This window comes from Tursiops truncatus, chromosome 1 (genome assembly GCF_011762595.2).
Source record: "Tursiops truncatus isolate mTurTru1 chromosome 1, mTurTru1.mat.Y, whole genome shotgun sequence".
Classification (NCBI taxonomy): Eukaryota; Metazoa; Chordata; class Mammalia; order Artiodactyla; family Delphinidae; genus Tursiops; species Tursiops truncatus.
In genome coordinates, this window is record NC_047034.1 from 29,621,506 (window position 1) to 29,649,291 (window position 27,786).

The 27,786-nt window shown below is 39.1% G+C and overlaps 2 protein-coding genes across 2 annotated transcripts in view; both read left to right on the forward strand.

The window, feature by feature from the left end:
- Positions 1-920: 920 nt before the first annotated feature.
- The window catches only part of OPN3 (opsin 3), a 59,347-nt gene continuing 32,481 nt past the window's right edge, over positions 921-27,786 (forward strand). The window contains 2 exon segments of the mRNA XM_033855994.2: positions 921-1,158; positions 1,196-1,576. Coding sequence (XP_033711885.1) covers positions 921-1,158; positions 1,196-1,576 — 619 coding nt within the window.
- On the forward strand, positions 5,562-12,627 carry CHML (CHM like Rab escort protein). Its single transcript, XM_019920576.3, has one exon. The coding sequence runs from the start codon at positions 5,859-5,861 to the stop codon at positions 7,812-7,814; it is 1,956 nt and encodes a 651-aa protein (XP_019776135.1). The 5' UTR covers positions 5,562-5,858; the 3' UTR covers positions 7,815-12,627.

Sequence of the window (27,786 nt, forward strand, 5' to 3'; positions counted from 1 at the left end):
ATGGGCCTAGCCGCTCCGCGGCATGTGGGATCTTCCCGGACCGGGGCACGAACCCGTGTCCCCTGCATCGGCAGGCGGACTCTCAACCACTGCGCCACCAGGGAAGCCCTAAATGAGTTTTTTAAAGAAGTGGGTAAGTCAGTCTCACAGACAAAGCCAGACTGGAAGCCTTAGTGACAAATCAAGATTTTAAGGACGGAGCACACTGCCCCTCAGCTATTGCTCAATGCACCCTGACGATCAGATTTTACCCCCCAAGGAACTTGTAATGGAGGTTCACTGAGGCTAGTCATTCTCTACCGATCTTTTGAATGGAGATGGGAGGAGGCACACACTTTCGTGGAGGGCCATTACTTTGCCCTTGCACAGACCCTGTGCTAGCCAGCAGTGCCCAGGAAAGGCTGCAGGTCTGGCTAGGGACTGCATCCCCTCGGGCCCTTTTGGGGCCTGTGCAGAGGCAGCAGCGCAGCCCTGCAAAGACTGATCAGTTCACGGACCTGTGCTTGACTTGCCCTCTGTTTTCACTGTGTAAAAGGCCAGAGGAAATGTGCTGCTTCAAGTATAGCACCACCTCTGCACCTGCTAGATATGGTCTGGAGCTTGAGGGCGCAGCCTGGGGGGTCGCCACAGTGAGGGCCTTAGCGACAGGGTGTATCCACTGCTACTTCAGGGAGGACATGAAGGACAATATGGTCAGGCCTGGGGTGTGGCCCGGGTTTGCATTAAGTGTGCGACTCCGTTTGGCAGCGGGTCGTAACAGCTTCCTGGGGAGGGAGAAGCCAAGGACGGTGTAAACCCCTCATGAGCACGTGGTGGGCCAGGAGCCCATAAATGTTCCTGAATGAGTCGGTGGGTGGTGAACGCCAAGAGGGCTTCCAGCTGGGTGGGGGAAGCTGCAGAGTGAGGAATCACGGTGGTTGATGTGCCTCCCGTCTCTCACTGACTGGGCGGGTGGGGCCGGGGTACCGGAAGGGGGCGAGGGAAGAGGAACCTGGAGAGCAGGAACTCCGCTGCCTGCGAGAAGGGGCGGGGCTACAAGGCGCGTCGCGGCGGGACTACAATGGCGGGAAGGGGCGGGGTTACGAGGCGCGCCGGGGGCGGGGAAGGGGGGGGGGGGCCCCGAGCGGCATCTAGCTGCCCGCGCATTGGCCGGAGTGGGTGACGGACACCTCAGAGCGCTCTGCGCCCCACCCAGAACCTAGCGCGCCGGCGCCCGGCTTGCACGCGGCAAGGAACTGCGGCGGCGGCGGAGCCGGCTGGGAGGGCGGCGAGGGGCTGTGGCCTGGGCAGCCGAGCCTTACGCAGCCTGTCAGCCAGGGCGCCTACGAGCTCCTGGTGCTTCTGCTCGGCTCCGTGGGACTGCTGGGCGTCGGCAGCAGCCTGCTGGTGCTCGTCCTCTACCTCAAGTTCCCGCGGCTCCGCAGCCCCTCCCGCCTCTTCCTGCTTCACGTCGGCCTCGGCAACCTGCTACCTTCCGTCCTCCGGGCCGCGCTAGCTTTCGCGTTCCGCCCGCGGGGCGGCGTGGTGGGGGGCGCCACGAACTGCGTGTGGGACGGCTTCAGCAACAGCCTGTGGGGTGAGTGGCCGGGGTAGACCTCCCGCTCCTGCGGCCTCCTGCCCCCGGCCCCGCCCCCTCCCGCTCCTGGACCCCAACCTCGCGGCGGTGCTCCCCTGACTTCACCTCCCCCTACCTCTATTCTTCTGATCTCACCTCCTCCCTTGTGACCTCGCCTTCCCCCTGATCTCACCCGCTTCCCCCCACCTCTGCATCTTCCCCGCCGACCTCTTCTCCTCCAGCACTCGCTGATCTCCCTCCCTCCCTGTGCTCACCAGGCCTCACGCCAACCCAGACCCCAGCCTGTCTGCAGCCCCATCTCCCCTGTGCCCACCTTCTCCATACCCCTTTCTGGCCGCTGTGCAGCTCATCTCGCTTCTCTGCTTTCATCTCCTAATTTAATTCGACAGGGCACGAGACAATGGCTTTTACACTTTGAGGAAAGAAATGAGGGGCTGTGGAGTTAAGAGATTCAAGGAAGAAAGTGTTTGATTTGTGAAAGTTGGAGAGGGTGATGAGGAAAGATCTATTTCCTATATTACTTACCTAAAGTGAGAGGTAGAAACCTAACGTAGTAGTAATGTGTAAATTCTTTGAAAAATTTGCCCATTAGCAGTTGTAAACCTTTGACTGCTTCCTAGGAAGTGAGATCGTTTTATTCAGGTCCTCAGAATGCAAATTGGCATGTGCCCTATTAGCTATTTTTACTATTAGCTATTTTACTATACTCCTTATAGTTTCCAGCACACCAAAATCTAAGGTGAGTTTGTAGATGGCCCAGAGAATCCCAACTCAGATGAACAAATAATTAGCTGTGCAGCCAGTAGATTTCATTAAAGTAGAACTTGATTGTGAATACAATACTCTTAACCCATATGGAAGATTTAAGTCTCACTGAGACTTGACATTTTGAAGGATGAACCACCCAGTGTGTCATTGAAGATGTGATTTTTCTAAGATTAGGAAAGTATTCTTTTGTGTGTGCTCCAGAATTCATTTGTACAAAGATTTGAAATAGAAATATATATTTCTCAGGTCTTAAATTTCCTTTTAAAAAAAAAGAATCCTGAAATCCATTGATAATTTATTACTGCCTTTATCTTGGCAGGTTTATGAGAATAAAATCTTTGTAGTGTTATCAAAAGTATTTTCTTATTCACCAACCTTCTATGTGGTGACAAATCCAAATATTATATTTGTTATGATTCTTCTTTTATATTTTGAGGGAAACAAGAAAATGCAATAGAGATCATAATTTTATTTATTTGATTGTCTCAATGATTATAATATTCTAATACTACCTACCCCTTCCCCAATAACCCCTTATCTGAGAACTTCATTTATACAAAGATTTGAAACTTGGGAGGGGTTTGTAGGTGTGTAAAGGTGGTGATATAGATCACACTATAGATTACACTCTTTGTATTAATTTAAAATACCTAACAGGCAATGTTTCAGGCAGGGCTAAGCTTTAAAGAGGGCAATTCAAGCCAAGCCCTAAAGTGTCATCAGTAGCAGAAATTGGGTCACAGACATTAAAGTTCTTATCTTTAAAAAGTGTTTTTTCTGTGCTGGGAAATTCAGCTTCTATCCTGACTCGGTGCCTGGGAATTTGAAAACAGGGGTATATTGAGTTTTTTTATTAGTACCAGCATTCCCCTTCTTCCTCATCCCTTCTATCTTGTGGCCCCACCCTGCTGTGTCTCCTTGTCTCTTCCATCCTTTTTCCTCCCTCATCATCCCTGCTTAGGTCTCACCCCAATCAGAAGGGATTTTCTAAGACTGCTAGAAATGTTCACCACACAGTATTTTGCCTGACTACTGCTCTTTCTCTGGGCATTTCTTTAGTGCTTTCAACAATGACTTTAACCTGTTTTTAAGTTAGAGGTGGAAACTCTGGGGCAAGAGGTTCTGAGTCTTGTTTAAGCCCTGGGAGACAAGTCAATAGTGGGTTATGGTGGAGCTGAAAAAATTCTTAGCAAAGATTAAGAATTTCTTTGCCTGGGGTAAATTCAAAAGACTGTGCTTCTAGGTAAGAGTTAAAGATGAAAAGAGGGAGGATGCTTCCCTCATTGTTATCCCTGAGGAAGAACTAACCAACCATGGAGTATACTGAAGGGGCAGAACATTTTAAAATACCAAAAGTGGCTGCTTGCTCCAGAGGCTTCTGGAGAGGCTGCCTCATCAAGTGGAAAGACCACTGGTCTGATGGTGTGAGAGTGGGTCCCACTCTTGATCCTGTGGCTACCCATCGTGTGGACTTTCCCAGTCACTTAATTTCTCCAGCCATCAGTTTTCTCATCTTTTTTACAGGGTAGTTGAGCTAAATGTGTTAAGGTTGTCCTGTCCTGCTTTGTATTACGAGGACTCCTTTGATACCTATAGGTTAGAAGGTGCCTGGTTTTAGCACTTATAGCTTATATCCCCTCCCTTACTCCCAGCCCTCAGCTGTATCCCCTTCTAAACTGAGAATAAGTACATACTATGGTTACACTTCTTCACATACCCTCATGGGTTCTGTCTTCCTCTGCACACCCTGCTGGAAGAAAGCAGAATAAGTAACTCAAACATACTCACATACTTATGTGAGTAGGCCTGGCAGCCACTTCATTCTGTGCTCAGTTTCTTGTTTCTGAGGGAATGTTGAAAGCAAGTGAATCCCTGATATTCTTGAGGCAGAGGCTTTGACTAGACAGGACTATTAAGATTGCCATCTCAAACTGAGCAGTCAGTTCAGTGAATTAGTCAATTTAATCTAAGTTCCAATTGAACAGCTTGTTTTACAGATGTCTAGGATAATTAGTCATCTTAGCCTAGGCGGACCCAATATGCACTGATCAGTAAGTATAGTGGTAGGAAAAATCAGAGCTCAAGAAACTCACTCTTACTGTGCAATGATGAATGACAGAAAGGCCACCTAGCATGTGTGTGTAATGCTTTAGCCTAAAGACTTCCAGGTGAGTATGCCTTTCAACCCTTTGGCTGTTGCACCTCTGGCCATACCTACCACTACACAGGTGTTCTGCACATGGAGTATAATCAGGATGATGCTGGACAGGAGAGACTTTCTTCACTACCACCTCCTACCCCTTCAAAAACAAGAACAACAAAAAACATGTTAATCTTGGCAGAGGGTGTTTGGACAGCCCTTTATCTTGGAAGACAGAGATTCAGGGTCTCAGAGCTAGAGTCTCGCAAAATGCAAGTCACCCTATGTTGACTTGGGTTTTAGAAATAGGTGTTATTTTATGTTAAGATATTTTAACATATGGACCCAGGACTTTTCCTTTTTAACTTATACCTAAAAAACACACCTGTGCGTATGTACATTCATATAAGGATTTCTTATAAAAATATTTTCCCTTCAGTAGACCAATTCTTTCATATACCTAAATATTTTAAAATGCTAGTTGTATTATTAATCCTTTTTTAATAATCTGAATGGCTAATTCAGTTGAAATAGTCTCATGCTGCTCCCATAAGATTCAAGTGGTAGGTGGGACATGGAAAAATCTTCTATTCATCTGTCCCAGAAGCATGCACAGACTGTATTGACACAGAAGTATGCATAATCATGACAGTGTGCACATTGTATATAGTCTGTTTCCATAAACACAGTGGAGCCACTTGTTACTTGCAATTTAATCTCACAGTTGTATATCATTTATTCAGATATTTAAAAGCAAAAATTATAGAAGTGTATTATGTTAATTCTTCTTTATTTTTGTGGGATGTTATTTTATCCATTCTTCATTGTTGAATTACATGATTTGGAGGAGTCTGTATCTTTTGTTCATTTTCAGGAAATTAGAAAAGATGTGAGAAAGCATTTAATGACTTGCTTTAGTAGAGGCTTATGTCCTAAAAATAAGTTGGGCTCCATTGGATTGTAATTGCTGTTGCATGAAATTACTTTTCTCTTAATATTGTTTACAATTGTATTCTTTCTTGAATTTTCTTCTTTCAGAGAAGAGTTCCAGTCACAAATGCACATGTGATACATTTTGACATTCACTGCTAAGATGAAATGCAGAAGTGAACACGACACACTCATTCTAGTATTCTCAGATATGATTAGATGTACTTTATCATGTTTTTATGCTACTGACCTATAAGAAAAAAATACTAAAAAAGGGTAGCAGTTAAACACCTAGGACCTGCAACTTCAGTACGTCTGGGATGATCTGGAATATCACAAGGAGAGATTTTATTACAGCATATTCACACCTTATCTGAGCCCTCAGCCTATGTTCATACACATTTCCTTCATTAGAAGTTGTCACCAGACGCTTTACCTCCCAGGATGGACAACAGGCTCCCAACAGAGTTTGATGTGGTTGTAATAGGGACAGGTTTGCCTGAATCCATCCTTGCAGCTGCATGTTCCAGAAGTGGTCAGAGGGTTCTGCATCTTGATTCAAGAAGTTACTATGGAGGAAACTGGGCTAGTTTCAGCTTTTCAGGATTGCTCTCCTGGTTAAAGGAATATCAGCAAAACAGTGACATTGGGGAAGAAAGTACTGCTGCATGGCAAGACATGATCCATGAAACAGAAGAAGGCATCACTCTTCGCAAGAAGGATGAAACCATTCAACACACAGAAGTTTTTTGTTATGCCAGTCAGGATATGGATGGCAATATTGAAGAGACTGATGATCTGCAGAAAAATCCTTCCTGGGTAGCATCTAGTACCCTCATTAAACCTCTGGATTCTGCATGCTTGTCTGAAGAAATGCACTCGTTATATGTTTCTAGCAATGAAGTGCCTGCAAAAGGGACTCCAGAAAACAATGGAGAAGTAACTGATATAGCAGAAACCTTGGTGAAAGAAGAATATTGTGGATATAAAACTTATAAACACAGAGTTTCAGATGGTGCTAAAGACGAAATCAAACCTATATTGGAAGACAACAGTGATCCACCAAAGAGAAACAGGATTACTTACTCTCAAATAGTTGAAGAAGGCAGGAGGTTTAATATTGATTTGGTATCAAAGCTGCTTTATTCCCAAGGACTGTTAATTGATCTTTTAATCAAATCAAATGTTAGTCGTTATGCAGAATTTAAAAATGTCACTAGGATTCTTGCATTTCGAGAAGGAAAAGTAGAGCAGGTGCCTTGCTCCAGAGCAGATGTCTTTAATAGCAAAGAGCTCACTATGGTTGAAAAGAGGATGCTAATGAAATTTCTTACATTTTGTTTAGACTACGAACAACATCCTGATGAATACCAAGCTTTCACGCAATGCTCATTTTCAGAGTACTTAAAAACCAAAAAATTAACCCCCAGCCTCCAACATTTTGTACTACACTCAATTGCAATGATGTCAGAGTCATCTTGCACAACAATAGAAGGCCTTAAAGCAACAAAAAACTTTCTTCAGTGTCTTGGAAAGTTTGGCAACACTCCCTTTTTATTTCCCTTGTACGGCCAAGGAGAAATTCCCCAGTGTTTCTGCAGGATGTGTGCAGTTTTTGGTGGAATATATTGTCTTCGCCATAAAGTACAATGCCTTGTAGTTGACAAAGAATCTGGAAGATGTAAAGCAATTATAGATCACCTTGGTCAAAGAATAAATGCTAAATATTTCATTGTGGAGGATAGTTACCTTTCTGAGGAAACATGCTCAAATGTGCAGTACGAACAGATATCCAGGGCAGTGCTCATTACGGATCAGTCTATACTAAAGACAGATTCAGATCAGCAGATTTCCATTTTGATAGTACCTCCAGTGGAACCAGGAGCATGTGCTGTTCGAGTCACTGAATTGTGTTCTTCAACCATGACGTGCATGAAAGACACCTGTCTGGTACATCTGACCTGTTCATCTTCCAAAACAGCAAGAGAAGACTTAGAATCAGTGGTGAAGAAATTATTCACCCCATATGCTGAAACAGAAATAGACAAGGAAGAACTTGCAAAGCCAAGACTCTTGTGGGCTCTTTATTTTAACATGAGAGATTCCTCAGGAGTCAGCAGAAGCTCATATAATGGCTTACCTTCCAATGTTTATGTCTGCACTGGGCCTGACTGTGGACTAGGAAATGAACACGCAGTCAAGCAAGCTGAAACACTCTTCAAGGAGATCTTTCCAAGTGAAGAATTCTGCCCCCCACCTCCAAATCCAGAAGACGTTTTCTTTGATGGTGATGATAAGCAACCAGAGCCTCTTGGAGCCAATACTATAATAATAGCCCAACTAGAATCCTCTGAGGGAAGCAAAAACCTAGAAAGCTCAGAGAAGCACCTTCAAAATTAGAAAAAAAGCAAACTGGAAATGCTACTTTGGGCCTTCATCCAGTATCAGAATATTCTCATTTAAAGGACAGTTTCCTATATGAGTAATTAGAAATGGTTATTTGATGAATGGCATGCAGATGTTGTCTATAATTCTCTTTGTGACTTTCAGTTATTGGATGTATTTGTTAACCTATCAATAATTGATTTATTAGTTATTGGACTTCTTTTTGTTTCAGAATGGGTTTCATGAGCCAGAATCTTAAACAGGATTAGCTTTATTTTAGTACTGGGTATATATGTGAGGGTTCCATATTAGCCATGGTGCTTAAAGGAAGATGGTATTGTATCTGCTGATCTTCAGATTTTATTATTGTCTACAGAACGATAACATCTAAGGAATATTTTAATTACTTTTGTAGCTAGTACAGTTGCTACCACCTCTGAATAGTGAAACACACACAGAGGAAATTATGTGGGTCTTTTCTTTATAATATAAAGATAATACATTAAGTATGATCCTTTATTTGTGAAGGTGATGCCTACAATACATCTTGCAGTTTAATTCTCCTATTTGAGCCTTGTAACCAATGAGGCAGTGATGCCACCACAGTCTTATACATTGCAAAAAGAGTCAGAGTTCATTTAGTAGTTGAAGAGCTCATTCTTGGGAGGTTCAGTCCAAAGAAAATCTAGGGGAAAAGATTAGTTCTGGTTTAATATTTCAGAAAATTTCTGAAGAGCACTACTCTGGCACCTAAAAGAAAAGAACTTCTAAGTAACTCAGGCTAAAGAAAAAATAAATTGCTCCAGGGAAAGATATTACAGAATGCTTGTTCTGAAATTGCTAAGGAGAAACTGAGTGAAGCATTTTTAACCTGGGATTACAGATGGTTTTTAAAATCCATCTGTAAATAGATTTCCCAAGGTTTCTCAGTGAAAGTGAAGCACACCATCTTGTTGACTCCACCACTTTAATTAGTAACACTACAATTGATAGGAGTGAATCAAAGGAGGGTTGCCATGTCCCTTTGGTTGTGTCCCACCCCACAAATAATGAGGTAAATGCCTTCGTAATCAACTCCTGCCTCTTAGCTGTTATCTAGAGGACAGAAAACATTTTTTTCCAGAACTACCAGAAGTCATAAAACTGGTTATACTCTAGCAGCAGAAGCTTGTGGAGCTGTCAGAAGAAATAAACTTCCTTCTCTTTAGGTCACTGTTTCCATTCCTCAGACAGAGAATGATAATCCTATAGGAAGGATTTAGGAAGGGATAGGAAAGGATATAGGAAGCCCTTTTAATACAGTTTTTGTCCTGGAACAGAGCATTTGCTATATGCTAGGCACTTATTGTGCTCTCTAATTATAGTTTCTCAACAACCCTGTGAGGCAGATATTATTGAATACATTTTCAAAGAGAAAATAAAGACTTAATAATTCTCTCTGAGTCTGGTTTGTGGAAGAGCCAACATTGGAATCCAGGCTTTCATGATTTCAAAATCTTTCAACTGATGTTAACTGTTAGAAGAGTGTAGGTACTGTAGGAGAAGGAAAAGATGCTCATGAAAACCAGTCTAGCGTTGCTAGTTAATCAAAGTAGGCAGACATCTCTTGGTTTATTGAGTCAGAGAAATATGAAAACCAGTCTAGCGTTGCTAGTTAATCAAAGTAGGCAGACATCTCTTGGTTTATTGAGTCAGAGAAATATGAAAATAAAGATTAATTAAAAATAAATATGGCTTAGAGCTATGGATCTCATTGAAGCAGAATTTGTCTAAAGGTTTAACAAAATCATACTTTTTAATGTATCTTTTGATTATTGTGTTATAAAAAGTAATGTTACTAGGCCAAAATATGCTTTGAATAGTCTTTTGTTGATCTTCTATATGTGAGGAAAATGAAACAAGAAAGATTTAAGTAATTTTCAGCCTACTGAAGTAGAGAAGTCATTAATTGGTATTAATATGTTTTGAATCTAGCAGATCTATTATTGGGTGGATTCTAAGGCTTAAACTTATCAAAACAACTGAAATAGACCTAAAAATTAGTTATTAAAATGTAAAAGAATTTAAGATGTTAAGTGAAATGGAGGTGAAAGTAATCCAGACCTATTGAAAAATTTTAATTTCTGTATCATGAATGTTTTTATTCATAAGAATTTGAGAAGGGCAACGAGAAGCTGCAAAAAATGATAGAACCAAAGATAATGGAAACAGGAAAATGTTAGATTAGATAAAATAAGGGTTTTAAAAACTAAGAAAATGAATATATTGGTTTCCTACTTGAATGCAAATAAATTGGAAATGAAAAAAGTTATTACCAATAAAAAGCATTTTAAAAATTAGAGGATATTATAACCTAGTATAATTTTCTGACAAGTTGGAATTTTACCCTTATGGGCTTATTGGGGAACTTTTTCAAATGTTCAAAATATAAATAATATCTGTGTATCAAAAGATGATATAATATTTGCAGTTTGAGGTTAATATTGCCTCAATGCTAGGAGTCAAGCATTTTGAAAAGGGTCTCATTCTGAACAAATGCAGAATATTAGCAAATGATACACAACATAAAAATAATTATTTACTGTGACTCAGGATTATAAGGTTGGTGTTCAACAGAATAACCATTAAATCAATATCAACAGAACAAAATAGTAAAAATGCAAAGTACTAACTACAGGTAACTTTAAAAATATTAATAAAATTCATCATTTTTTATTTAATTATCTCTGGTAATGATTTTTTTGGTTTCTCATTGTGATAATTACTAAAAGAACTAACATCATTCCTATTAGGAAAACATAGGAAACATTTCTCAAGCAGAAATTAAATAATCTTGGCACTACTTTTATTTATATATAGTTGAAAAAGCTTGTCATTGTAATAAATCATTAATAAGCATTCATAAATGAGAAAGATAAGGAAAGAAAGCACAAATATTTTCTATTGACATGACTTTTAAACTGGTGAAACCTGTAGTATCATAAACATGCTGACAATAAAAGACTAATTCAGGAAGTTGCAGGGTGTATAACTTTAAAATTATTCTTATTTCTTGGGCTTCCCTGGTGGAGCAGTGGTTAGGAGTGCGCCTGCCGATGTAGGGGACGCGGGTTCGTGCCCCTGTCTGGGAGGATCCCACGTGCCGCGGAGCGGCTGGGCCCGTGAGCCATGGATGCTGGGCCTGCGCGTCTGGAGCCTGTGCACCGCAGTGGGAAAGGCCACGACAGTGAGAGGCCCGCGTACCGCAATAAATAAATAAATAAATTTAATCTTATTTCTAGATTCAAACAGTGACAAACTACAACTTAAAGTGTTTGGGTATTAACATATACAAGCCATTTAAAGAAAGTTATACAACTATATTGAGGTAAGAAAGATGCTTATATAGAAGCAGGTTACAGGAACTGCATCCTAGTATAATGAAAAGGAAGTAAATAGGAAATCTGAAAACCAAAATTAGAGTCCTCACTTTACTACTTACAAGTTGTGTAATCTTGGGAAAATCATGCCTACTTTCCATTTCACCATCTATAAAATAGAAATAATGCTTTGCAGAATTATTATGAGGATTAAATTAATGTAAAAGAAATTATGTCCAAAGGACTGGCAATAGGGTGAAGTTAGTATGTAGATATACTACACTTCCACTTAACGTTCCAACTGGATGCTTTATATAATTTGACAGAATTGTGATAAATAATTTAGGAAAATAAGCAAGGATATGTCTTTTTAACTTGGGAAAAAAGGGAGTTTTGCACTTCAGATCGTTAAAACATGCTGTTAAGCATCTTTTCTAAGTACACTATGGTATTGAGTAGAAAGTTTAAGACTAATAAACCAATTGGAAAGAAATATAACTGCTTGTGGAAAGATTAGCTGGATGTAAGTATAAAAAAAGAAATTAAATCCACTTCACACATAACAGTTTGTTCCAGATTAAGATCTTCAGTATAAAGGTAAAAATAAAAAGACTACAATTCTCATCCCAATAATTTTGCAAAGGAAACTTTATGGCAAAGAAAAATAGTGACAAGGTAGATGAGATCAACTAAGAAAAATGAAAAATGTATACTAAATAGGAAGAAGACAAGAAATGGGGTATAAGCCACTTGCATTACACAAGGATAAAGTACTCAATATTTTTTAAAAGGTAAGTGCAAATCCATAGGACTTTGTGCTCTTTACTAGGCAAGTTTATGAAAGAATTGAGTTGAAACAAGAAGAAATAAAATGGTATTCAGATTTACTAATATTAAAAATGCAAACTAGAGCAACTTTGACTTAGTTCATGCAATTATATTAGCAAAAAAAATTTTAATTGTATGTATCCTCATACCAGTAGCATTATTATATTAATGTAGTTTTTTTGAAGAACTATTTAGAAGAATATAAGAACTCTATAACCAATCTGTCTTTTGATAGCTCTAACTCACTCTGAGTAGCATATGCCCAGGAAAATATTTTAAAAGAAAAAAAAGTCTATTTGTATAAAGATATTTCTAGTGATTGCATTCATTTGAGTTTTAAAAAAAGCCCAGTAATTGGGAACTGGATAAGTAAATTTTCATGTATTGCTATTGCTATCATAGACTGTTATATAGCCATTAAATAGTATTGATATATGTAAAACCATATGGGAAAATGTTTAAATGAGACTTGAAAGTGCTAAAACATAAATTATTGTATTTACTGATTGTGTAAAAATTTAGATCTATACATTGGAAAGAATCCGAAGAGAACATTGTAATTAGTTTAACATTAAGAGGTTCTTTTTTCTATAAAATACTGATGTGTGAAATAAAAAATAAAAGATTAATTGGTAAAATGGTTTACTGAATTGGTGAGAAAATTATTGATTTCTAAACTTCTAAATTTCTCCTTTAAATTAAAAAATATAAGTGTTAGTGTCAAAAGATAATCTCCAAAAACATGGACAGAAAGTTTTCCGACTCTTGTTGGGAAGGAATTCTTGGTCAAGATAGATTTTGCATCTTTCTCAGTTGCCCAACATTAAGAAATAAGGTATATTGTGATGCTAGGTAGATAGATAGATAGATAATTTTTTAAATGGGAATCTCAGAGCCAGAGGTAGAAATAATAGAAATGATACTAATGCATTCCAGGACATCAGCATGAAGACATTATATACTAAAGTATGGCCCCTAATCCAAGAACATACTTCATTTTGGAGTCTTGGAGGCCAGGGAAATGAAGGTTGGGTTTGGATTGGTAGAAGTGGCCAAGCCTGGGTCTGAGGAGTGCTTTCAGGGAGACCGGTGTTAAGGACAGATCTCAGGGGACTGAGGATGCTGGCAGACCCTTTCTTGTTAGTCTGAGACATCCAAATCAAGGTGATTTAATTCAACAAACATCAGTTGAACATCAAATGTGGGTTATGAATTTGAATTATTCTAGGGATTAGAAATAGAAATATAAATGACAGATCCTCTAGAGGATGTATGTTTTGTTTTATCTTTATGGGAACTTAAGGTGTTTTCTATCCATCATACTCCCCATCATAACCACCTCCTTTCACCTGCACTCCCCCCGCACCAAAACAAAGAAAAGAAAAAAGAGAAATCTGATTTGTGGTGCATGACATTCCTTTAAAGGAATACCAAGACCTTTTATTATGCAGTTGCAAACAAGTAGCTTAATAAAAGTTAAACGGTAGATCAGTTAATACTTTCTGAAATCTATTTCAGCTAACATTCCGTTAATTAAGAAGTTTCTGACAATCAGAAGCTTTCTGTCTTGCCTGTGGGAAGGACTGAAGAGAAGGTACAAGAGATTGGGTCCCAGAAGCCCAAAGCGTTGAGAGCTCAGAGAATAGAAGTATAAAGAAATCAAAATGAGAGAAGCAGATCATAAAGATTCAAAACAAAAAATTCTAATTAGGATTAGATTAGGTTTACCTACCTTTGACTTGGCAGGACAGATAGAAGTCATGCTTTTATTGCGTTGAGGTAGTTGCTTCCTCTTTGAAGATTTATACATTTTTATTTCAGTATTTTTACTCATAAAGAGGCATTGTTTCCAGTATAGTTCTTACCCTTTTAACCAACAACCAAAGATATTCACATTTCTAAAGCAGGGGACACAATACCTCCAGCTGTATGTAAGCCATGAACAAAGATGCTGAGTGATTCAACTGAAAGAATTTGACTCTAACATGAATATTTTGACAGCAGTTCTGCTACAGCATTTGTAGGATTTTTTCTCCTGACGACTACATTTTTTTTATATGAACCTCAAGACAACTACATAAGGTAAGAAAGGGCAGGTATTTATATCCATTTTACAGATAAGACTTGGAGAAATTAAGTGATTTGCCTGGACTCTCTCCTAGTAAGTATTCAGATTCATTAATTAGAATTAAAATGTAACTTCTGCCTTACCTTCATCTCAAGATGATTATTTATTGCATGTAAGAGTGCACAGCACATAAATCACTATTTTAAAAGTGGTTGCTTCTAGAATTTGAGAGTACTTTTTTTTTCAATAAATAAATCATCCTATAAATTAAAATTTGTATAGTTCAAGTGGGCTGACTAGAATTGTGCAAATTGCTCACACCTGAAATCAAACTTTCTCCTGGTTTTTATGTCAAGAGCTTCATTTCTATAATACAGTATTTTTATTAGTTCCTTTTGATATCCTATAATTTTAACATTTGCTTGTTGCTAAATATATATTTAACCCTTAATATGCTCTGAACAGCATGAATAAAGGTATAGACATCATCAGAGGAAAAGGAATGACTTTGGATTTGGAGGTGCAGGGTTGACAAAGTGTAGTAGGAAGATAAATACCTTTTTGTAGTTCAATCAGAAGGAAAACATATTTAGGCATTTTATAAGTTTTAAAGAAAAGGGAATCCTAGGGGATACCAGTGCAGTAGGATTAAGGCCAACTCTTGATTATAGGTCATATAATTAAAGCCCTTGAGCACCCAGTTCCTGTTTGAGACTTTTATTTGTTCATTTATTCACCTCATATTTAAAAATAACAAATATTATGAATCAGTATGGGTAAGATAATTTTACTTCATCATAAGTTAATTTCATTTATATGTGTAATTTATAGTTAAAGTTTTTGTACCAATTTCAGTATTCTTATTGCCCATTGTAAAGAAGAAATTTGGGGGAATGGACTGCTGAGGAAGAGCAGGGAATCTTGTTTTTAGGCAATTAACAGTTAAGTTCCTAAATGATTTAAGTGAATTATTAAAGAGAAATGAGCTGTATGTCCTTCTGTTCCTTTAACAGTTCCATTTTATGACTGCATATAACATTATTTGTAGTGCCCTCTGTTGTTGAAACATAAATACCAACCAGGTGTTTACTAAAAGGAAAAAGCAAAAGACGAGAACTGCACTGGAAATAGTTTTTCATGAGATTGTAATCTCCTTTAAAACAAAGTCTGTGTGTGCTGTACCTCTGTATTCCGTACAGTGTCTTGCACTTCATAGGCATCCAGAAAAAGATTTGCTAAATGGCAGACGAACTAGCAGTTTCCAACACCCTTTTTCTTCCTTCTAGGTTCCAACCGACGAACAGAGTACGGAAGAACAATCTGGGAAAATGTATCAAAATTATAGTGCTGGGTCTTTGTATTATTAGTACAGGTAATTAGTTTTAGGATAAACCTATGTGAGTGAATGAAACTACTTAAAAGGAACATTTAAATCTATGAAATGTTTCATCTAATCATTTTACCAATTTTCTCCCATCAAGGCAGTGGTTCTCAAACCAGGGTGATTTTGCCCTTCAGGGGACATTTGACGATGTCTGGAGACATTTTTGGTTGTTAAAACTGGGAATGGGCTGCTGCTGGCATCTAGTGGGTAGAGGGCAGGAGTTCTGCTAAACATCCTATGATGCGCAAGACAGCCTCCCCACAAGAAGGAATTATCCAGCCCAAAATGTCCATAGTGCCAAGTTGGAGAAGCTGCATTAGAGTAAAAGTTATGAATATTTATAATGAATCTGCTTTCTTTTATGCTCTGCACTTTTACCTTTCTTCCTCAACATCTTCTGACTCCCTCAATGCTTCTTCAACAGGGTCACTCTTGGTAGAAACTGCTGTCTGCTGCTTCCTTACATAACACCTCCCCACTCCTTTTTCTCCTTTCCCTCACAAATTAGCAATGGCTTCCTTCTGAAGGTTTATGATAAACTTCAAAACAAAATTCAGAGATTTAGGGAATATTTCTCATCCTGCCCCAATTGTCAGGTACAGCCTGAGATTTTGTGGGGTTTTAAAAAAAACATGCATCTCATTCAGAAATAGAATAACTCTACAAAGCAGTTATAGAAATGAAACTATGATATTTTTCTACTGTTTTGTTTGTGTTTTTTTGTCATGTTCTCATTATCTTTTTAGGTATCTTTCTATACACTGCAAACAACTACCTCAAAATCAATGTAAAAATATTTTGACATACTTTTTTTTGGAGGGGTATTATTTACTTGACAAGCTATGGGCAAATTAATCAAATTACATGTATATGACAATATCCTATGAGTTTCAGAGAAGCCAATACAAGACTAAATAAACCATCCATAATTGAATTATATTCACATTTACACTCACTAATTGTTCACCAAGCAATGAAATAGTGCAGTAGCTTGACATTTTATAGATGGGGGTTAACTAGAAAATACCTATAAAATGGAATGAGTAAGGGAATGAGTCAGTATTCTTCATGTAGATAAGAATCTTAAGTAGATTACTCGCAAAGTGAAACATAGGATTCGATACAATGCAACATTTATTGAGCACTGTGCCTCAGTTTCTGTGCTAGAGTCTGGGAATACAGAGAATAATTGTATGTAACACTGAGCATTTACTGTATGCCAAACACTGTTCTGAGTGCTTGCTGTATTTACCTTATTTAATCCTCATAACAGCCCAATTGGGTAGGTGCACTTTTATGCCCATTTTGCAGATGGGGAAACTGCAAAGAAAAACTTGACCAAGATAACACAGCTGGTATGTGGTAGAACCAGGCTTCAAACCCAGGCAGTCTGACTATATAACCCACGTGCTATGATTGCAGTGTGGTGTAGTTTCTTCAGAGAGACGTCATATTAATTCCAGGAACAAGTAATTACTTATGTGCCAGCAACTGTCCTGATTTCTTTACATATATATATATATATATATATATATATATATATATATATATATATGATCTCAATTTTTAAAATAACCCTGTGAGGTAGTATTAATGTTTCCATGGGTAGATAAGAAATAAGACTCAGTAACTTTCCCAAAGTTATATAATTGGTAAGTAGTAGAACTCCCAATCCATTGGAGCTGACATTGATACACAATTAGCCACCATATTAACCAGGCTATGAACATTTTTGTGATATAGGTATAAATAAACTTTAATGGATGCACAGAGAAGTTACTTTAAGTCTGGCTAGGGAAATCTGGGAAGGCTTCATGAAAGAAAAGGCCTGGGCCCTGACGGTTGAAATGAATTTCTACAGACTGATATGAAGAACAACATTCCATATACGGACAACAGCAGGAACAGAGGTATGGTGTCATCCAGGACAACTCTCTGATGGCTAGATCATAGAGTGCACTGAACTAGAGTGGAGAGGTGGGACATGTGGGAAAGTGTCCAGGGTATCAGTGTCATAAAGACCATGAGACTTCTATTCAGTGTATATGTTGAAGGTTTTTCTAGATCAGGCTTATGTTTAAAAAGGTTAGTCTGGTGTAGTGAGGAGGGAGGCCGGAAAGAAGGTGCAGAGACTGGATGCAAATGAGAATGGTAATGAGAAAATGAGTGGTAATGAGAAAAAATATAATAAGGCTTGGGTGGGCTGGGAGATGGAAATGAAACAGGCAGAGAAAAATTTGGAGATAGAAACCTAGAAAGTGACTGGATGTTATGGATAAGGTAGAGAAAGGAATTGAAAATGATTAAAACTTCACCTTAGGTACTTGAATGAGTGTAATAGGTTTTAACCAAGATTGGGAACAGGTTTTGAAGAAAAGCAAATGGGTTTGGTTCTGGTTATACAGGGTGATCAGGAGATGGTTCTGGAAGGTCTCAGAGGGTTGTATGCTAAAGAGTTTTGACTTTGTCCTAGTGTAGCCCCACTTAATGTATTCAACAAGGAAATGGGTTGTATTTGGATATATAACCCTGGTGTCTGTGTGGAGGACAAATCCAAGAGAGGCAAGAATGTAGAAAGGAGACCAGACAGAAGGCTTTTAAAATGGTTTGTCAAGAAATGATGAGGGTCTGAATTGGGACAATAGTACTTAGGACAAAGGAAAGATTTGAGAACTACTGAGGAGATTAAATCAGCTGAGTTAGTGATTGATTGAATGTGAGTGCCAAAAGAAAGGAAGAGAAATCAGGAAACAACAGAGAAAGAGCTAGTAGATAGAGACCTGTTATGAATGCAAATATGGTACCCTGCCCGTTTTGATGCAGTAACTGACCCCCTGGATTGTCCTGGATTAGGAAAATTTCCTTCTAGGATTCCTAGTTATACACTCTTTTTTTCCTCCTGGAGTTGTTAAGCCTCAAGGATATAAATCAGAGGTTGCCAGTACCTTATTTACCAGAGAGTCTGTCTGAAACTTAGACCGAATAGAGAGCAACCAAACCAGTGATGGGAGGAGAGAGACATAGCCCTGATGACATATTTCAGGTCCCTAACTTATGTGGCTCACATTATATTTCTACTGGAAATACAAAACTGGCATAGAAATAGGACATGAGGTAGGAGAGGGGTTATAGAAACCAAGGGGAATTTCAAAAAGAGCCTGTTCTAAACTGTTGATATTGGAAATGTTTTCGCAATTGATTGATTTATCAATTGATAAAATTATAGAGCAATGGTTTTAAACTGAAGAGTTCTTATGATTCCAATGGGAATGTCTTTAAAGTACAGATTACCAGGTCCCACTCCTGCATTCTGGGTCAGGGGGTATACAGAGGGCAATTGCATTTGATTGTTGCATGGGTGGTGGGTTGTCATGCATCATGTCATAAGTAAGAAGTAATAAAGCAAGTATTTGATGGTATGGTAGTTGGTATTTAGTTTATCTTCTGGTGGGTATTTTAGAGAGTTGTACTGAAAGCATTAAAATTTTATACAACTTCTCACTTAACAATTTTATTGCCAAGAATTTATCCTAAGGAGGTAATCATGGATGTTTGTAAATATATAGCTAATGGATTGTAATATCCATGGCTAACACTTATTATTAAATGTGTACAATATTCCAGGTACTGTTATAACTGCTTTATGCATATTAATTAACTCAATCTTCACCCCGACTCTGCAAGGTAGTTAGATAATATACTATTACCCCATTTTACAGTTAAATAAATTAATGCACCAGTAGATTAACTTATTCAAGGTCACATAAAAGTGGAGGATATGGAACCTGAACTTAGCGCCCTATGTTATACTTAGTGTCTCTCTTCATAGCACTGTTAGAAGAGTGAAAAATTGCAAATAATCCACAGATCCTGTGTGACATCTGAGGGAGCACATGTTCCAGAAATCAACATACCACTGAGCAAACCATTCAGGACCCAGACGCTGGAAACATGCTTTACCTCCTCCTGACCCACCAAAAGATGATCAGAACAAATCCTGTCATACCTCACATCCCTGCTGAGGTCAGTCTTTGCCAAAAGGGAAAGCTCTTCATCGGCCATGACTGCACTCTCTTGATATGGTGCAGTCCTGAGCTGCACCATATTATTTATTTCTTGATAAATTATTATTATTTCTTGATATGGTGCAGTCCTGAGCTCCCACCATGTGTGCTCAGAGCCTCCTCTCACAAGCAGTAAACTCTCCTATATCTTCAACATCTTCTCAACATTTTCTCTACCTCCTTTCTTTCCCTTAACCCTGGCTGCCCCCAAGGACTCTGATTTCCCACCTCCAGGCAGAAGCTGTTTTTTTTCAGATGGTGAGCTGAAGTTTCGACAACAGACCATGAGAGAAACTGAAATAGAGTTTAGCACTCACAGTCCTGGAGGAAGGACATGGCACACTTCAAGGGGTCACACAGGGAGGTAAAGGCAGAGTGCAGAAAAAAAGAGGCAGGACCTGGGATGCATTATGGTTCATGGGTTGAGTGCTTTGGTGTTGGTGGACTAAAGATGGATTGGTCAATTCAAGCCAAAAATAACAGGGTTTTGTTAAGTTCCACAGGGGCTTATCTAAGGGGTACATAGCAGGAAGGCCCTGGGAAGCAGGTGATAGTCAGGGCTGTTGGGGAGTCACATCAGGAACTTATGTTTGCTTGTGACTCTGTGGGCTGCTATCAGGGGCATGTGCTTGAATGAGGGGTTAGTGTTAGTTTAAAGTCCTCCAGGCCTCTTGACCAAATAAAATAGATGTTGAGGCAGTAATACCATGGAGTAGCTTAGCTAAACTCTCAATACACTGCATATACCCCAGAACCACATAGTTGAGTAAATGCCCCATTGAGTATCACTGCTGCTTCCAAAGCATTACTCCCTACTTTTCCTGTAAAACTCTTTGCTCCATCAACACTCACCCCACAGTGAGGTCACAAACTTGAACTCATGCTATCACAAGATGTGCAGGGCATATAGAGCTTATATGGCTCTTGCCTGTCTCATTTGCAGTCTTCTTTCTCCCTCCTGGATAATTCACATCAGTTTACAGTCTAGCCACTACCTCCAGTTGTCCCTTGACTCATGGTTGTCCCTTTCTATTCTTTGTTTAAAGAGCCTATCTTCTGAATGTCTGCTACTTGCTACCTCCATATCCCCAATGAAATTTTTTGTTTTGTAAATTATTTAAAAGCTTTTAAATATAGAAAAGTGCAAAGGATAATATAATACATGTCTATGTACCACCCAAAGTGAGCAGAGGTTAATATTTCTTTATTTATTTTAATCTATCTTTAAAGAATTGAAATATTACAGATAAAATTCACATCTATGTATTTCCTCTCTCTAGTCCATTCTACCTCTTCCCTTCCAGAGGTCACTGCAGACATGAATTTAATGTGAATCCAAGCAATGCTTCGACACTTTTGCTCATGATATATTTACCCATTTCCCCCTTTTGATGGATGTTGGGTTACTTCCTATAATATGATAAACAATGCCTCAAAGTATATCCTCGTATATATCTCTTCCTATCCAATGTACAAGAGTTTCTCTAGGGCTGTGCTGTCCAATATGGTAACAACCAGCCACATGCCTCTTGGACACTAGATGTGTAACTAGTCTACATTGAGATGTAAAATGCACACTGTATTTTAAAGACTTAGTATCAAAAAATTATATAAAATATTTCACTCATAATTTTATGTTTATTATAAGTTGAAATAATATTTTAAAGGTGTTAGGTTAAATAAAATATATTATTAAAATTAATCTGTTTCTTTTTACCTTTTAAAGTGTGTCTACTAGAAAAATTTAAATAACATATGGCTCACATTACATTTCTACTGAACAGTACTATTCTAGAGTATATAAGTAAACCTAGAATTCTTGGGCCTGGTAAATGCTGGATAATTTTTCAGATTGATTTTTTCAGTATCCTCAGTCTCACTCCTTTATATAAAGCCCTTCCATTTCCCCCAGTCTTGGTGATCTTTGCTCTCTCTGAGCTCCTACAGCACTTAGGTTTGTATGTCTCATTTGATAGTTCAAATACAAATTTTGTATTTTGGTTTGTCTTTTTATGTTGCCTTTTCCCTTTTACATCTGGGGTCCCTGTATCTTGGGACTTTGCTTCCCCAGCACTAAGCTCAGGGCCCTACATGTTAGAGCCACTTAAATACTTCAGGAAGGTTTAGAGAGTCCTGTCATGGTCTACTTTAAGTTGTGATTTGTCCTGGATCAGTTTTATCTTATTTACCTAGAATATGCCTTAAGTCTCTTGTGCATCCAGGCTTCACTTTGCTCTCCATAATATGAGAAAATTCCTTAGGAAGTAACATTAGTCTTCAGGCTGATGAAACTGCTGATATCTCCCCAACAAGCTCCTCACTTACTAGTGGGTTCTGGAGTTTGGATAACTAGGCCAGGGAGAACCTCACATGTACAAGGCCAATAAAGCTCCCTATTCAAATGACACCACCTTCAGACATTTTCTGACATGCTACATCTGGTTCAATAAAACATGGCATTACGATAGCTAATTGGAATATAGGAAGCAGCAGAATTGCAAAAGTCAAGGGAATAGGTAGAGAAGAATAAAACTAGAAATGAGTAAAATATGAATATTAGATCTGTCGATATAAACTTGACAAGGCTCCCCTTCCTCAGAGCTGGAGCTTTGTGCATGACATAGCCTTTGGTGTCCCTGTGGAATACTGTTTTGTGAAGTGTTAATTCAAAGGAATAGTTATGTTCAGTTTCTCTTAGGTGGGGGCAATTTACAAATTGCCCTGAGCACCAGACAGGAATAAAGGCAAGCAAATTTTAGAGCCCAGAAGGACACTACTGGGAAGCTAAGGGATGTGGGAGTGTTGATGTAGAAAGATAGCTAAAGAATAAGAGACTGCAAACATAAAAGGCACAATAACAGCAGTTGAAGGGTATGTGCTATTTCCCTGCCTGGGGTGATCCTCAGTTATATCTGAAAAAGCATACATTATACTGGTCTCTCTGCTGTGGGCATGAGCCATATCTCATTATTCTCTTTCTTAAAGATGTAGAAGAATTCTTAGGATGAAATATACCTGATAATAATAATAATAATAGTAAATGAATCAAAAGACAGATAAGCAAAAAAATATAACATAAGAAAAGAAGAATGCTGGAGAGAGTGTGGAGAAAAGGGAATCCTCTTGAACTGTTGGTGGGAATGTAAATTGATACAGCCACGGAGATTGATTGATACGGAGAACAGTATGGAGGTTCCCTAAAAAACTAAAAATAGAACTAGCATGTGACCCAGCAATCCCACTACTGGGCATATACCCTGAGAAAACCATAATTCAAAAAGAGTCATGTACCACAATGTTCGTTGCAGCTCTATTTACAATAGCCAGGACATGGAAGCAACCTAAGTGTCTGATAGATGAATGGATAAAGAAGATGTGGCACATATATACAATGGAATATTACTCAGCCATAAAAAGAAATGGAATTGAGTTATTTGTAGTGAGGTGGATGGACCTAGAGATTGTCATACAGAGTGAAGTAAGTCAGAAAGAGAAAAACAAATACCGTATGCTAACACATATATATGGAATCTAAAAAAAAAAAAAATGGTCATGAAGAACCTAGGGGCAGGACGGGAATAAAGATGCAGACCTACTAGAGAATGGACTTGAGGACACAGGGAGGGGGAAGGGTAAGCTGGGACAAAGTGAGAGAGTGGCATGTACATATACACACTACCAAATGTAAAACCGATAACTAGTGGGAAGCAGCCACATAGCACAGGGAGATCAGCTCGGTGCCTTGTGACCACCTAGAAGGGTGGGATAGGGAGGGTGGGAGGGAGGGAGATGCAAGAGGGAAGAGATATGGGGATATATGTATATGTATAGCTGATTCACTTTGTTATAAAGCAGAAACTAACATACCATTGTAAAGCAATTATACTCCAATAAAGATGTTAAAAAAAAAAAAGAAGAAAACTTTAAACTGCTGAAACCATATGATACATGTGAAAATCTTCTCATTGAAGAGAATCGTTCCATAGAACACTAAAGTCTGTGGATATATTTCCAATCCTTTGCTATTGACCGGACAAAGAGACAGATGGTGATGCTGTTTCTCTGACGCAAAGGAGGAAGGTCATGATGGGAAGACTTCAGGGGCTGAAGGAGAAATGGGTAGCCTGCAGGGTCGGTGTCAAAGAGATGAGAAGGCCATCCCTCCATGCTGACTGACGTGGGTGCAGATGATGCAATCGAAAGAGCTCTGCACTGCATCTCTTGGTATGGGACTGAAATTGGAGAAGTCAGAGACTTCCACAGTGGTGTCTGGTGTTTCTCCATTGGTCATTGAGCCTATGGAGGAAAACCTGGAAAATGAGCTAATAGCCATATAGGGAGTATATTAAAGGAGATTTGATTTTAATCTAGATCAACCATTCCTGAAGTCGGAATCATCAGGGCAGTCTCTTAAACATGCAAATTCTTAGGTTCTGTCCCAGACCTACTAAAGCAGAATCTTCAAGGGCAGAGCCTCAGAATTGGCATTTTAAATAATCTCCCCAGGAAATTCATTTGTAGCTATTTCAAAAGCTGGCATTTGGAATCACTATTCCTACCAAGGGAGAGAGACTTGCTGCTCAGATCTAGAGGGTTTTAAATTGAACATCAAGGGGGAGTTAAATCCATGTGACCCCAATTTGACAATGTGGGGGAGAAGCTTGAAGCAGTAGAATCAGAATGGACCTGGGAATCAGCCCTGCTCTAACACCCACTAGCTTTGCTTTGTGGCCTTAGGCAAAATACTTCATATTTGTAAAGCTTGCCTTTCCCACCTCCAATTTTTCTTTAGCTCTTCTTCGTTTGACATTCTCAGCTCAGAATAACTAAGACTTTCATGATATTTTCTTGTCTTTCCAAATTGTCCCACACTAGTCAAGCTCAAGATGGGCTTTACTGTACATGCTACCACCTCACAAATGTGTATTTTAAACTTCAAGCATTGTGTCCCAGCACTGTACTGCCCAGGATATAGCAATTATGTTTTTCCTCAACACATTCTGACAAGCTTCCTATCTTCTTTTCCCATTCTCCTTTTATGGTCCTGTGGTATCTCATATCACATTATTTAGTCGACTAGTTACTTGCACACACACAGACAAACACGCACACACACACACAAACTCACACACACATACATAATTATAATAGTGTGCTATATTCATTCTTGAGAGAAAAGGGACACTGGTTGTATTTTAATACTCTCCACTTGACTTAAAAGGGAACCAGTGTGTTACCACCTGCTCTAAAACCTAAACTCTGAGCTCCTTTGAGAGCTTTGTAAATTATAAATGACTAAGATTTAATTTTGTACCTCTGAGATGTCCTCATATTGTTAATTTGCTCTTCCAAGTTATCTCAGATTTTCTTCACTTCGTGCCAGGTTAGTAAGCCAGGAAGGAACACTTAGAAATTAGAATCGTCATTGCAGACATGCGGTCACATGGCTATCCCATAATGTATTCATGAGTTGAACTTTTTTCATAGAGTTAAAAAGACCTCAAGCTTCTCTTCATCACAACCAACTCACTTCATCAGATCTTTCCAGGGAGAATCCAAATAGAGCTCTGGACTAGCAGTCAGAAGACCTGGGTTCTCCTCCAAGCAAAACTTTACTAATCTTGTGACCTTAGGCTAGTCACTAATCTCAGCCCCTTTTCCCCACACTCTTATTCAGTGGTGATAATGAGCCTTTTCTGCTTCACATGTCTATGAAGATATGATGAGAAAAATATATGCAATGTACTTTGAAAAATGTAAAATACCATATGAAATAAGGTGTAACAATTTATTATTGTGTTTGGAGAACAAGAGATGACAAATCTAATGAGAATACCATTTGACTTCCCATCATCCATAAAAATGAATATTTTACAGGGTCTTTTTAATAGTCAAAAATTAAATTGTGCTAAGTGTCAAATAGTGTTTCAAGCTGAAAAGGGAATCCCGGGCTTCCCTGGTGGCGCAGTGGTTGAGAGTCCACCTGCCGATGCAGGGGACACGGTCCGGGAAGATCCCACATGCCGCGGAGCGGCTGGACCCGTGAGCCATGGCCGTTGAGCCTGCGTGTCCGGAGCCTGTTGCTCCGCAACGGGAGAGGCCACAACGGTGAGAGGCCCGCGTACCGCAAAGAAAAAAAAAAAGGGAATCCCTTAGGGAAAAGTGCAGGAAGTTGGCTTGTTTTATTTCTCCTAACTTATATGTTGCTACTTTCCATTAGGAACATTTTCCCTTTTCATTGAAATTGGACTGTGACTATTTCTAAGCATAGGTGACAACCTTAGTGTTTGTTTATTTTACAGGGGTGACCATGTTTGCTCCAGGATTTTTATTCTTTATTTGAGAAGAAACATGGTATACTTAACTTTTATCATCAATAAATATATGATAATACCTTGGTAACTATTCCAGGTGCCAAGGAAGATGTCAGGATACAAAAGACATGGTCCCTACCTATCAACACCTAAGGGTGTTGATAACTTGATTGCAGACTTGGGTATATATTGAATTATACCAAAATATAGTAGGTAATAAACAGCAGCCATGAAGGTATAGTCTGTTTGTGTTGTGTATGAGCAGAGTGTAGCATGCACTAAGGAAATTAGAAACGGTGAAAGAGAAAGTTGACCAGATAGTGGAAGCAATATGCAGAGTTCCTTGAAAGCAGAATGTTAAGCAAAGGGAGCTTTGCAGATCATTATGCTACAGAGAACCTTAAGATGATTATCTTAGCACAAGTTTCCCAAAATAATGCCTAAGGCAAAGCATAAGGACTAATGATTTATTGGGGATATATTCCCAGGGTCTCAAGAATGAGAGAATAGAGGAAGAGACATGGAAGAAAGGCAGTCAAATATGAAAAGATACAATGCCAAGCTGGCCACAGCTTCACAAAAAGAGCTGATTGCTTCATCTTGCAGGACAACTTTGGAGAGGCTGTATGAAACCCATGGAGTTAGAGGAGAGTGCAAGCAATTTAACTTCAGTCCTTCCTGTCTCCTGACTCATATTCAACCAAGTCTGCTCCATTATGTGTTAATGTCCCCTTGCTTCTGGGTTGGGTCAGCTGCATCCAGGCAGCAGCTAGGGAAGACAGAGTCTCTGTGGGTCCAGTCGAGTGAGGGCAAAGGTACAGGTTGGTACTGCAAGTAGGTCTATGGTTGTTACAGCAGTAGGAGCTGTAGCTTGGTGACTGTAGTCACGGAACCACCATTGCTTTAAAGCAAGGCAAATGTTCAAGGCCCATGGTTAAGAGAGGGGCTTGTGAGCTGGGTCAAGGAGATGTAGGATGGCACATAAACTGAGTCCAGTCTCAAACTGGTATTTGGTGCACGAGAGGATGATAGAGGTCAGGTAAAGAAAAAAAAATCAATGAGGAAATCGGTCAGAACGATCACATGTGGGATGTGAGCCTGCACTAGAATAGTGGGAGTGGTATGAAGCACAGAGATGAATATAGAAATATTTCAGAAGAAAAGCCTTCTGTTGGTGTTAAGTGAAAATATGAGATAGGGGAAATACAAGAGTGAAAATTAAGCAAGTAAACATGCTCCTAAAGTGGGTCAGAGTCAAGGTCCTGCAAGCAGAACAGTCTCTGTTACAGTTTTCTTGAGTACATTGTGGTGAATTATCATAAGATCTAGAATGCTGTGTTCAAGGAGTAATTTTGATTGAGTGGTTAAAACTAAGTGTATGCCTCCCATTTTACCTGTGGTACCATACCCATTCTACAAGTGCAGTTGAATTAGGATTAAATGCACAACTGAGATATCAGAATATATCAGTGTTTCCATCTGACTGTTTTCCAGACTTTTGTCCCAGTGTTGCTTGTGTTTGTCACTCTTCTGAATCTTAAGTAATATGACAGAGAAGTTACTATATATTCAAACTGTCCTTTTTCACTGGACTTGTAGACTGGTCACAATGGACATTTGTTGAGTCCCTTAGTGTAGTAATTATCCCATTTCCCCCATTGTGAGCTATCTTATTCAATGTCCTCCCCTGACAAGCAGGAACATAAGCATGGAGTAAGTTCTAATGATGCCCTATCCAAAGATAGGGCACTCCTTTCCTTTGGTTATGGTGCATGGAGTTAAACAATTACCAGGGGGGAGAAAAAAACAAACCTTAAATTCAAATAATAGGCAAAGGAAACAGTCTAAAATTGGGTTATCTGTCCAAATGGGGCTGTAGGAAATCAAGGAGCCAAGTTTGAAGCCAGAGAGGTCAGAGGCTGAGAAGTGATGATATTGAATGAATCAAAGACTGCAGGGCGGAGATGAGC

What these genes read in the sequence shown, in the direction of transcription:
- CHML (XM_019920576.3), top strand. Translation starts at nt 5,859, where the DNA reads ATGGACAACAGGCTCCCAACAGAGTTTGATGTGGTTGTAATAGGGACA.